At 41.6% G+C, this 12232-nt stretch overlaps 1 protein-coding gene across 7 annotated transcripts in view; it reads right to left on the bottom strand.

Annotated features, from left to right (window-relative positions):
- Positions 1–12232, bottom strand: part of LOC116690286 (membrane-associated phosphatidylinositol transfer protein 2) — a 44568-nt gene that overhangs the window by 4117 nt on the left and 28219 nt on the right. For 2 of the 7 annotated variants that reach the window (XM_032517113.1, XM_032517114.1), the window contains exons 7-19: positions 10030–10125; positions 7166–7270; positions 7021–7085; positions 6722–6793; positions 5820–6064; positions 5399–5588; positions 4977–5096; positions 4506–4720; positions 4219–4394; positions 3737–3907; positions 2535–2687; positions 1344–1508; positions 85–375 (exon numbers count right to left, since the gene is read on the bottom strand). In XM_032517113.1, coding sequence (XP_032373004.1) covers positions 85–375; positions 1344–1508; positions 2535–2687; positions 3737–3907; positions 4219–4394; positions 4506–4720; positions 4977–5096; positions 5399–5588; positions 5820–6064; positions 6722–6793; positions 7021–7085; positions 7166–7270; positions 10030–10125 — 2064 coding nt within the window. The remainder of the gene's footprint in view (positions 1–84; positions 376–1343; positions 1509–2534; positions 2688–3736; positions 3908–4218; positions 4395–4505; positions 4721–4976; positions 5097–5398; positions 5589–5819; positions 6065–6721; positions 6794–7020; positions 7086–7165; positions 7271–10029; positions 10126–12232) is intronic. The other 5 variants (XM_032517117.1, XM_032517116.1, XM_032517115.1 and 2 more) reach the window with 5 other exon arrangements.

Raw genomic sequence — 12232 nt, 5'->3', positions numbered from 1 at the left:
GACTTTGACATAGTATAGTACAGCGCACAGAAAAGAACTGTAGCCTCACGTTGATTTTAGAAGTCCCCTTTTTCAGAATAATACCTTGGTCCACTTCAGCCTGGGAGTCCAGTGAGACCAGCTCAGATATAGCACACTCCAGCCCAGGTGACAGGCAGTTCTCGTGCTGGCCAGTGGGACTTAGACGGGCACTAGTCTCTGCTACACCGTCCAGCTCTGCTACTAGATCTGCATCAGGACCTCCTGCGGCCTTGCCAGCCTTTGTTTTCTTACGGGACTTAGGAGGACTTTTCAGGAAGAATTTGTTTTGTGATGAAAGGGCGAGTTGGGACAAAAGGCTGAACTTTTTGAATTGGTTAATTTGGCATGATTTGGCTATGGGGAGAAAAGAAAGAGAAATAAAGAAATCACATGAAAAATGAATGCATGTTGGTTTGTGACAGTTTATGACAGTTCAAACAGTTTGAAGAGTGATGTTGAGTGATGTTGTTGATGAGTCCGGTGTTAGTAAGCTGTTGTAAACAGAACTGTGAACATCAAAGCTGGAAAATAATTGTTAGTACAGTAACAGTTATTGCAGTAGGGCAGGGTGATGCTGTTGAACATATTCTGATGCTCTGCTATCGCATGAACAAAAATCTGTTAAAATTAGTTAATGTGCACCTCCAGGGTGGTACTGTGTGTATGCAGAACAATAATGTCAGGTACAAATAAAAGCTCTGGTAACAAAAGTGAAATAGTGAATGACAGGGGGACTTTGGAGGACAATCTGACATAAAACAATAGAACGCTAGTTATCTCCGCAAACACCGCACTAGGGAGTGGACAATACAGGAATGGATGACAAGGGCAAGTGTCTACATGCATTGCAACATTAGAGAAATGCAGCACTCGTTCATTGCATTTACATTTAGACAGTGGAGAAGAATAAGACAGACAGTGAAAAGTGGCGCTAAACTCTCTTCTTTAGGACTCTTCTTGCTCATATTGGGACTTTGAATTTTAACACGATGGTGAAAACTCTCTGCAGTCTGGTCACAATGCAGGTGTTAAGTCTGGCTAAGTAGAAGAGTAAGCTATCTGGCTGACTAGATTTCTCCAGCTGGAAAGCAGGGTGTATGTAGAGTCAGAGTAGTGGGGTTGAGAGAGAGAGAGATAGACAGAGAGAGAGAGAGAGAGAGAGAGAGAGAGAGAGAGAAAGTGAGCATCTCAGCAGTCAGAAAAACAAGATAGAAATATAGAGAAGATTTAGACTGAAAGAAAAAGAAAAAGGGAGAATAAGTAGACCAGTGTTTGTGTGAGTGGAAGAAAGAGAGAGGCTTTTTGGTGTTGAGAACACTTACTGTTGGCTATGTTGGAGGCAGTGTAACTGTCTGCCATTCCTGAGACCTGGCTGGCAATGCTGACTTCACTGGCCCTCCGCTGGCCCCGGGAGAGGGGGCCCGCTACGGGGGATGAGGGGTACGAACTGTCCATGAAGACACCACCATGAGACTGAACAACATCTGCTATTGAGCCGAAACAAGGAGATCTCATTAGACGGAGACACAAGTAAGGGGAACTCATAGTGATGAGGGGGAGGGAGATGTGGGTTAGGGTGGCAGCAGAGAAATGTGACTGCAGGCACCATAGTTTCAGAGGACATGTGAAACCATACAGTGCCGCATGGTGGCCAAGGTCAGATTTCTGTAACCGACTAAGGGAAATACGGGCGTATGAGTACATATAACACTTAAAATCACAAATGTGCACACGTGTGACAGTCACACTCATGTGTTAGTATCTCTTATGAAGATAATTATGAAATAGTGCTGAAGAGTTTGATTTTAAATCAGATGACCTCTGACTTTTATCACAAAAATAGGTAACAGTATATTCAGTATGCACAGGTAGAGCTCCACTTTACAGTCCACTGTGCAAACACATCACAACATCTCAAGCAGCGCAGTCTTCACATCAAAACGTCTCTGAAATGTGGATGATAGTAGAAATACCCTCTGCCAACATCAATAGTCTGATATTATGGATTATGGAGTGATGCAGACACACTTAGACCTTTATAAACCACAGCACAAACACAAATGATTGCGTCCCCAAAAAACATAGATGGTGGCATAAATATGTGATGGCAACATAACAAAATGTAACACCACATGAGATGCTAATCAGATTTTCCAAAGTATGTCCATGGCAAGTTGTAACAATTCTGTATTATATCTATTTCTAACTATATATGAGGCAAAGAACTCAACAAGAAAATTCAATATCATATACAAAGTAATTTAGATAAAAGACTAGATTTTGCAAGAAAGGGTGTATGCAGTACTGTAAATACAGTATAATAATCAGTGTGATTTATCAGAAAACATGAATACAGCTCTTGACTCTTGAAACAACAGCGATGGGAATACTCAGAAAGGCGATGATGGGTATAAATCTTGGATGTGACAGCAAGAAGGTTGTGACAAATAGAAATAAGAGATACAGTGAATGGGGGTGAAGGCAGATGCAGGTGAATGGGAGAGGCTACACACACTCCATAGTGGCGGGTGTGGCTTTGAGGGAGCCCTCCGGCCAGTTTAGCACAGGCACAGGGATGCAGGTCTCACTGATGGTATCCTGACAGCGAAGGGACAGCGGAGGCCCGCTGTCAAGTAGCAGCTGAGCGTTGCTCTGGACTGTCTCCACTACAGAGGGAGGTGGAGGGGCAGAGGTCAGGGGAGGGGTTGGAGGCAGAGAGCCACACATGCAGATATGGGGACAGGAGGCCGAGAGAGAAAGAGGGAAAGAAGACAAGAGGACACAAAAAACATATGAAGCAAGAACTGAACATGAGACAAGAAAGAAGAGTCAAGCCCTAAGTCGAGCCCATTTCTTTGGAATTGCAACGGCTGTAAATAAATATAAAAATACTATAAATAAATATACTGTCATATAACACTATTTTAAAATGGTAAATGCCCTGGAATCGACATTAAAACATTTTGCACATACTTAACTCTAAAATGATTTTGAATTTGTCTTTAAACTTCACTACTGAAAACTTTGTTAATAACTTATACAAGCTCATAAGACGAAAATTACTCTGACACAAAACCTTGGCATGAATGGCTTAAGAAATATCATGCTTGTACAGCTTATTAACACTCATGTGGCTCTTTAAGAAGCCGTGGTTCAATGGTGAATGTGTGTATTTGAACCTAGAAAGAAAATATCTGCTCCTAGTTACCTTACTACTTTCTGTGTACTTTTTCTTGGAGAATCACAGACAGATATTTGTATTAAAGGGTAGGGTGAGCCTCTAAGGGTTACTCCTGTGGGTAACTCTACCATAATGAGTGTGCAAACAGAAACCACTAGCAGGACTATGAGCACATTTAGATGAATAAACCGCTTCACAAAAGAAGTTGAAGCACAAACAGTAGTTGAGACAATGTTTACTCTGTGTATGAAGGAACATATAGTGTGCTACAAAGGTGTCTTTAAGGCAGGTGTTGTCTATGGCAAGCATTCCTGGGAAATAGGACAATCAGTGTCAGCTCATGTGATCTTAACTTTAAGGAGAAAAAAAAACAGCCATTTCATTACAGGGAATTTTGAATTTGTGTCTGCACGTGTGAATCCGAGTCACAACTACATACAGTACATCAACTGTAAATTCTGTTAATTCATGACAGGAGTTTTACTGAATCGATGTAACTGAGGCTTTTATACATCATCGGTGCAGAGGGCTCACCAAGTAGGGCAGAGTTCCCATCTCCAAGGGGAAAGCGTTGGTAACGGGGCACGTTAAAGGGAGGCAGGAGGTGAAACTTCCTCTCCAAGAGAGGCTCCAGGCGGGAGGCCGAGGGATCGGCTGGGTGGAACAGGTTGTAGACTTGCTGACAGGCAGGCCGCAGTTGGGCCACTAGGGGGAGAAATCGAACCAAAGACATGAGAGAGGAGATGGTTTTGGTTTGGGTAACTGGCTTTTAAATATTGGTATGTACAACCATATGTATGTACAACCATATGTACAATTATCACTTTATGATGAAAAAGAACTTTGCAGGTATGCCTTCTACAGGTCATTATGCTAGTGTGTGCACCTGAGGTAAACCTTTGCACTTACATAGACAGAAAAGTCATTCTTTTCCCTCTTGCATAATGTGTCAAATGCAACAAAAACGATATGTGCTATTACTAATTACATTATAAGCTCTGTCCTAATTAGCTTACCATCCAGCATTGGAATGACAGTCTTTCTCAAGGCGAGTACCAAGCCCAGTGGAGAGCCAAACAGGAAAAAGTCAGAGACCTCAAAGTCAAACTTTCCCAGGGAGCCTCCATCCAGCATAGCGCTGCTGCTCGACCTGCGCGAGACTGTGTCGTTTCGCAAAACACTGGAGTGTAAGCTGGAAGGACAGCACAAAGTCATTAAACTAAATCGCACTCAGACAGAATATAACACAAGAAATTAGGTTACTTCCCATGTAAAGATTTTTGTCATCCCGCTCTCAACACACCTGGTGAGGAAGGCCTGGTGTTGTTTTATTGTGTCCAGCTCGTAGGTGGAGGAGTCACTTCTCTTGCGTGGCAATTGTCGCTTGGTGTCGTCACCTGAACTGGCACGAGGAATGTCAATGTTACTGCGACTGAGGTGGCGGCTGCCCTCCAGAGTCGGAGAGGCTGACCCGTGCCCGCTGTTGATAATGATTCCAGGAGAAAGGAGGTCCTGGTCCTGCAGTGTTGATACAGGAACATTGGTTATGAAAACTTACAGAAACAGCCCATATATCTAATATGAAGGAGAGACAAAATGTTTACATTGTACAAATTGTAAAATTGTACAATATAATACTCATTTCTGATATAACCATATATATATATGTTTGATGCAGGTAAAAAATAACGTAGTAAACCATTTGTGTATTTTTATGAAGGGTTAAAACACATTTGACATATGTATTCACTACTCTGAATGCTTTGTCTCTTACCTGTACACTGACGACACTGCCCCTGCGGCTGCTGTCCTGGCTTTCATTAACTGTCTGATTGCTGCTGCACAATGCATCAAATCCCAAGATTCCTCCCACGCAGTCCCCAATGAGGCATACCTACAGAGGTCAATGTCCAGACATAAAGTTAATAAAACAAGAATTATATATATGTATTTTTTATTTTTACATACAGTACATCCTTAGGGTTTAGGTCTGCCTAAAATATCTATTCACCTGCTCCAACAATAACACAAACTAAAGTGATTATGCCCATTACAACATTCAGATAAAAAAAAGGTAACAATCCATACAAAATGAAAGGCCAGGATGAGCTGTGATACTGTGATTATGTACATATATCTTTTAGAACAAAAACACACAAATTGTTATAAAATGCCATTTAATATTGGGAAACTGACCTGGCCAGAGAAGACTGCCCCGTTCAGAGACTTTATGAACTCTGTGTACACCTGGTTGGCTCTTACGACGACGGTGGCGATGGCCTCCTGGTACTGTGGAGCAGAGGTGGCCAGGAGGGGGAGAGCTGCCAGAGGGATGTGGTCCTGGCTGCTGGACAGACAACCTTCATCGTAGCTGTACGGGCTCAGGCTGCCACAAAAGATCCAAATTAACAAAATTAAATAAACATATTTCTAAGACCAATGCAGTCCACAGAGGAGTGTGAAGAAACAAACACAGGTGGAGGGGCGATGGTTATGAGCTGCACCTGGATCTGTTCCATCAAAAGCAAACAGCAATTAGTCAATGAACAGAGGCCGTCGATCATTATTCACATTACTTGCAGCATGCAGAAGACCATATGCATGTGTGTCCACTTACTTGGAAACTAGGGAGAAGGCCTCGGCACAGATGGCAGGGCAGGGTACCAAGCGGATGGCGATGCGTCCCAGCGCCGTGGGGTAGTGAACACGCATGACTGTTTCGAAAGCTGTACTAATCGTGTTGATGTCAGCCTGCTTGCTGTTCTGGTCCCCTCCGCCTGTATCCAGGATGTTCCCTCCGTGCAGTACCAAGATCAGCACATGGATCTTGGAGGGCTGCAGACACTGCTGGGACGAGCTCTCCTGAAAACATAAAATAAAATTTAAAAAAAAAGGGTGATGGATGGGGATGACAGGGAAAAGCTCGTTGGAGAAAGTCCAATAAATGATATATTTACTTATGAAACATCCTTTTTAGAAGCATGACCAAAGACAACATGCTCACTGAGAAGAAAAAAAATCACAGATAAACCATATTGCCTTAGCTCTTGCACATCAAATTATTTGTGTTTTGACAGATTTGTGAGTTATATTTCTGTTCATCTCTTCAAACATGGACTGCATAACAAAATGTTTGTACAAACTCATTTTCACAACCAGAGAAGGGCGGAGAACCATGAAGGGAAACAAAACATAGCCCACCTACACTCCACCTAGACAACTGGACAAGGACAATACATCCTGAGGACAAGTCACAGTAAATAGAACAACATAATGTGCAGTTTTGTCTTTGAAGTCTGATACAAAACTTTTCATAGAAGCACTATATGTACACTCAACGCCACAGCTGCAAGTACACAGAAGTTAAACAGAGGGGGTTGAGGAGTACAAATGGATTTGGGTTTTGGCAACGGCAGGAAAAAAGGGCAGGGGCAATAAGTACTGGGTTTGTTCAGGAGGATCGGGGGTCTGTGGAGCTCCTGTAGCCCACAGTGCACTAGGGCCAAAATGTTTACTTACTGACTGGTGCCTTGTTACCGTGATGGTGGGAATGGGAGAGCTATCGACTTGGCAGCTAACAGAGCCACGCATCTGAATACAAGAGGACAGAGAGGCTCAGGAACAAACAGCCCTTCGCTTATCCCCTAAACTATAAAAGCTGATGCAAATGAATATGTATGTTCATTATAATGAAATCAAGTTTAACGGAAGCTTTTTGGTGCTGAAGGGCATTTTCTGTGAATGGTTCTTCATAAATATCTATTTAAAACATGATTCTGCGGGTTACGGTTCTGTTTTGTAAGTACACACTCACGTACCTCATCTAGTCTTTCCTCACTGGTTGCTCTCTCATAATCCACCGGCATTTCCTTGATCAGCTCACCTGCAAACACACACATTCTTAACATAAAGTTCAGAGCCAGCTGAATTTCCAAGATAAAGTGCTCATGATCTTCATCATACCAGGAGTTTCCTCTGTGTCTGCAGCTTCAATCTTGTCTATGAGGTCGTTGGAGTTCCACTTGGAAATTTCCTTTTGGAAGGCCTCCTCGCCGTCTGAGAAATCCTCTGTAGGCAACACAAGAAAAATCATCATCAACTAAAGCATATGTGCCATTCAGGGTGTCATTACACCGACAATATAACGATTAACAGGGTTGAATGAGTAACAATTGCTAATCCATTTATTTAATAAAACAGCTGACCAACATAAAGGAACCTTGTCAAGCTTTCCGACAAGATATTGTCAAATAACGTATCAAATAGATACGTTTGTATTTATAACTACTTGATGTAAAGCATCACTCAATGTGGTGACCATTAAATACATGTTATGCTGGGTATTTTCATGTTTTAAGTATAACCTTTGTGTTCATCTATGGCTGATAAGAGCATGTTATTTTGCAATCTCAAATGACTTGTACATGTGATGTGTGCTGGAAGACAATGGTGTGGTTTTATCACCATAGGGTTTTTTCAAAGTAGAGAAACTAATCTTTTTAATAAACAAATACATATCGAGAACAGCTTTAAACCAGTATGTCTCTGTTGAATTAACATTAACATATGAATACTGTGTTTTCCAGCCACTGACATGCATCTGTGATTTTAAAAGGAAGAACATCCCTTTTTATCCCATAATCTCTCTAAAACTGCCAGTAGCTTCATTTCTGAGGAAGAGGCTGCCACTTCCTTCCTTTATTAACATATTGGAAATCAAATCTAAAATTTACTTTAACAAATGTCATACAATTCCATTTATTTCCACAGCAGTCATACTACAAATAAATAACACAACCATTGTAAAGAAATGGAAATCATTTTTATTTCATAGTGACTGGCTTTGCAATCTGGAAATTGCAGCCAGTTTCTCAGAAATGCAAACCCTTTTCTTATAATTTGTGTCACGGTTCAACATGTGACTTGTTTGTATTGCTTTTTAAGTTATTTTCTTAGTATTTCTTTCATTTATAAACATGTCTATAAATTCAGTCTTAAACTGAATAAAAAAAATAAGGTATCTTATTCTTTATTTACATTTTTATTTATTTATTGTTCAATGAATCAATAAATAACATTTTATTCCAGCTTCATTTGCAAGTTGTTTAGTAGTTAGATTATAGAAATTGTAATTGTAGCAGATATATTAGTTTTATTATGTTTCGATGTGCAATACTAGCTTTATAAGACAAGTTAAGTTTGTACCATAATTCATAGATTTAAACCCCTAATTAATAAACAATGACAGACCAGACACGCTGAATGAGACATCTGTGAGTTTTCATGAAGCTTTCCTTTACTCATTTGCACTGAAAAAAGTATCTGCCACACAGAATAGGGGAACATGACATAAATGTCATAAATAAACTTGCATCTCAAGTGTTATAGTCTGTAATAGAGGACTACTGTAAGAGGACCATGACCAGAAATAAAATTTAAAGATAGAAATCTAATATCAAACGCAGTCTGAGCCAAGTCAGTCTGTTTCCAAATTGTATTCCTGTACCACCATCATGTGATTCATCCAGGCACCAAAGCACACACATGTTCATATACACTGTATCTTCATTTTGACACGACAATGTCATTTGTGTACTGTGAAAGTGGGCTTGGTCGGCTATTAAAGGTGAGTTGATTGTCTCAGCTGATTGTTGATGTGTACTAATTAACTCTCCCTTTATCAGCAGAAGTGTCCTGGACCTTCAGATGACTGCCACACACCACTGAGACAGGACACTGGGCTGTGAGATATTGTTTTGTTGATTATTTGTTAAAACATTGTGAGTAATGGGCTGTGCGGCTGCCAGTAGCCGAGCAAACAGCAGCGCATGATTGGTGGTTATAAATTTGTGTTAAAAATGTGAGCAGTAAGAATAAACACTGTTGTCTGGGCTGTGATCTGTGCTGAGGGTAACCCACGGTGGCAGTGAATTCTGCTACATGTACCATAATGAAATAATTATTTCATAAGGTCGTCGGTGCAGTGTAGGAACTTCTGTAAATCATATATACATCAGTAATCATTGTGTTAACTGTCACTGAGACACAGCATAATGTATACTTTTTTTATGTCAATCTTCATTTAATCCGTTCATTTGATAAAATGTAATGTGCTTTCACTTCAGGCACCCAAAATGCCATAAGGAATCCAAATAAACATGAATACTGCAACAAACAATAGAATATCGGATGTCAATGCTATTAAGTATAAGGATTGCACTCCATTTGACTCCACAGGGAAATTAGCAGAAATGTACTGAACTCAAAACAGATGGAGACTAACGACTGCTGCTAAACCAGTATCAACATAATAAATGACATCACACGTATTCTTTTTTCATCATCATGAAATAATTTCACCATACAAACACTGGTGAATTATTTGGAAGGTGGTCATTCATTGCTTGGACGTATCATGTATTGTAAAGGAGTGGGTTTGTGTGTGTGTGTGTGTGTGTGTGTGTGTGTGTGTGTGTGTGTGTGGTGTGTGTGTGTGGTGTGTGTGTGTGTGTGTGTGTGTGTAGGATTGATGTGTGGAGACGATAATGATTTCTGAACTAGACGTCAGGATGAGACACCTGGCCCACGTCCTCGGTCCAAAACTCATCCAGCAGAGAGCATGGGTGTGGTACCACACCCACCTATTTTAACTGCAGCCCCAAAGCATGCTGGGTATCTGGGAAGCTTAAGAATTGATCTGTGGTTAAAAAGATGCATACAGAGTCAGGGGAGAGGAGAAAATGCAGGTTCTTGGAAAAATGAACACAATAAGAACAACAGTATTGATCTAACTGTGGACTCAAATTTGAAATCAAAACTGTGGTTACCATGAGCGTCGAAGAACTCCTCGTCCGAGCTGTCGTCTGAGTCTCGCGCTATGCTCTGCATCCGCCACTCTGAGATGCTGTGACGTGATGGGCTCACTGAAAGACCGCACATGAACAAAAAATTCACTGTTATTTTGGGACATGTGTTTCAGCCTCTCTCTTTTCTTTTTAAACACACACTACAACAAAGAAACATTGCTCCACCCGGCCCACACACACACACAGTGTTATATAAACATGCAACAGTCTCTGTGGTGCATTACTTCTTCACAGATGGACTGGTTGGTGGTCAGGGGGGGGGGGGGGGGGGGGGGGGTTGTGTGTGAAAAGTGAGGCCCAATGTAACACAGACAGGCTACAAACACTCCGACAACCAACTGCCAGTCGTGGAAAATGGCAATACTAAAAACAGGCCTTGTCTAATATCTATCACGTCTTCAGACTATGCCTCATATATAATTAGTGTGAATGAAGAGGGGGGCATGGCACTAAGGGACAGGCTGGTGAGAGGGGGGCACAGCTGTAGCTGTCAGTGCACAGGAGAAAACAGCAGTGGTAGACAGCAGGGTCATTGCAAAAAGCATCAGCCTCCTCTAGTCTGTGACATCAGCATTGCTGCTAAAAATAGCCCAGGAGAAAACTACAGGGGAGAGTTACAGGGTGAAACAAGGCATGCTGGATGAGAGGCAGGGTCCAAGTGGCAGTTACAGTGGGCATTGCCTTGAGGAATGGGTGACACCGGAGATGGGTGTGTTCAGGGACATGTGGTTCGTGATGTCAATGCTGCTGCTAAAAATAACCCAGGTGACTTCCACTGAGTTGTAGGGGTGAGGGGAGGTAATTTGGATAGTACAGCGAATGTGGAGGTGCCAGTAAGAACAGTCAAGTAGAGTAAAAACATTCCAATTAACATCAGGCACCGGGCAAAAAAAAAAAAAAATCAAAGTGTGGCACAAAGTCTGCATACTAAAAAGCAGAGGTGTTTGATCTTATTAACACCAATTCAACTATCTGAGTTCAGAGCTATTCAGTAGACTGATTCATTCAGCTTGGGAGCCATTTTTAGTGTGTATACCTGTGTACAGCTAAACCATATTACTGACGATTTGTATCTTTCAACAATATCTACAGTCCCTGACAAAAGTCTTGTCGCTTGTGTACAAATTGACCTGAAGTGCCACTGAAATATATTTCTAATCAAGATTTATTTACAAGAAATGGCTCATTTTAATCCCAACAGCTTTTGTAATAATGTTTCAGTGCAAAAAGAAACTGTCAAAAAGTATTCTAATATTCACAGCTTGGTAAAGCCCATTGAGTCAATTTTTGCAAAGACATAAGTGTTGTCGCCTTGTCATATGAGCTTCACCTGTGACTAATAATGGATCAATTAGGTCTCAGGTGTGTATAAAAACAACCCCAGTACACTAGACCTTCACATCAACTGCAACTAGACCTCTGCAAACAGGCCTAAGATTCACCCTGAGACTAAAGTTTTGATTATCAAGAGGCTGAAGACCAGATCCACTGCTGATGTGGCAGACACCTTCAATGTGTCTCAGCGTCAAGTACAGAGGATTAAAAAAACATTTGAAGACACTGGAGATGTTTTTGACAAGCCCAGGTCAGGCAGACCCCGCAAGACAACTGCTCGAGAGGACCGTTTGTTGGCTCGAAAATCCAAGGCCAGCCCATTTTCCACTGCAGCAGAGCTCCACCAGACCTGGTCCCCTGAAGTCCCTGTGTCAACCAGAACGGTTTGTCGGATTCTGTCTTGAAATGGCCTCCATGGTTGAATCAGTGCCCAGAAGCCAGCACTAAACAAAAGACAATTGAAAAACCGTGTGGCATTTGCCAAGGCCCACAGCCTGCTAAAAGGATGGACGCTGGAGAAGTGGAAGGATTTGGATTTTTCAGATGAATCTTCTGTTGAATTACACCACAGTTGCCGCAAATATTGCAGGAGACCTACTGGAGCCCGCATGGATCCAAGATTCACCCAGAAAACAGTGAAGTTTTGTGGCGGAAAAATCATGGTCTGGGGTTAAATCCAGTATGGAGTGTGCAACAGATCTGCAGGGTGGAAGGCAACATCAATAGTCTCAAATACCAGAAACTTAGCTACCTCTTATATTCCCAACCATAAAAGAGGCCAAATTCTCCAGCAGGATGGTGCTCCATCGCATACTTCCATCTCCACTTC

The sequence above is a fragment of the Etheostoma spectabile genome, chromosome 5 (genome assembly GCF_008692095.1).
Source record: "Etheostoma spectabile isolate EspeVRDwgs_2016 chromosome 5, UIUC_Espe_1.0, whole genome shotgun sequence".
Taxonomy (NCBI): domain Eukaryota; kingdom Metazoa; phylum Chordata; class Actinopteri; order Perciformes; family Percidae; genus Etheostoma; species Etheostoma spectabile.
Note: the sequence above shows the minus strand (reverse complement) of the source record. Positions and strands in the feature narration are given on the sequence as shown.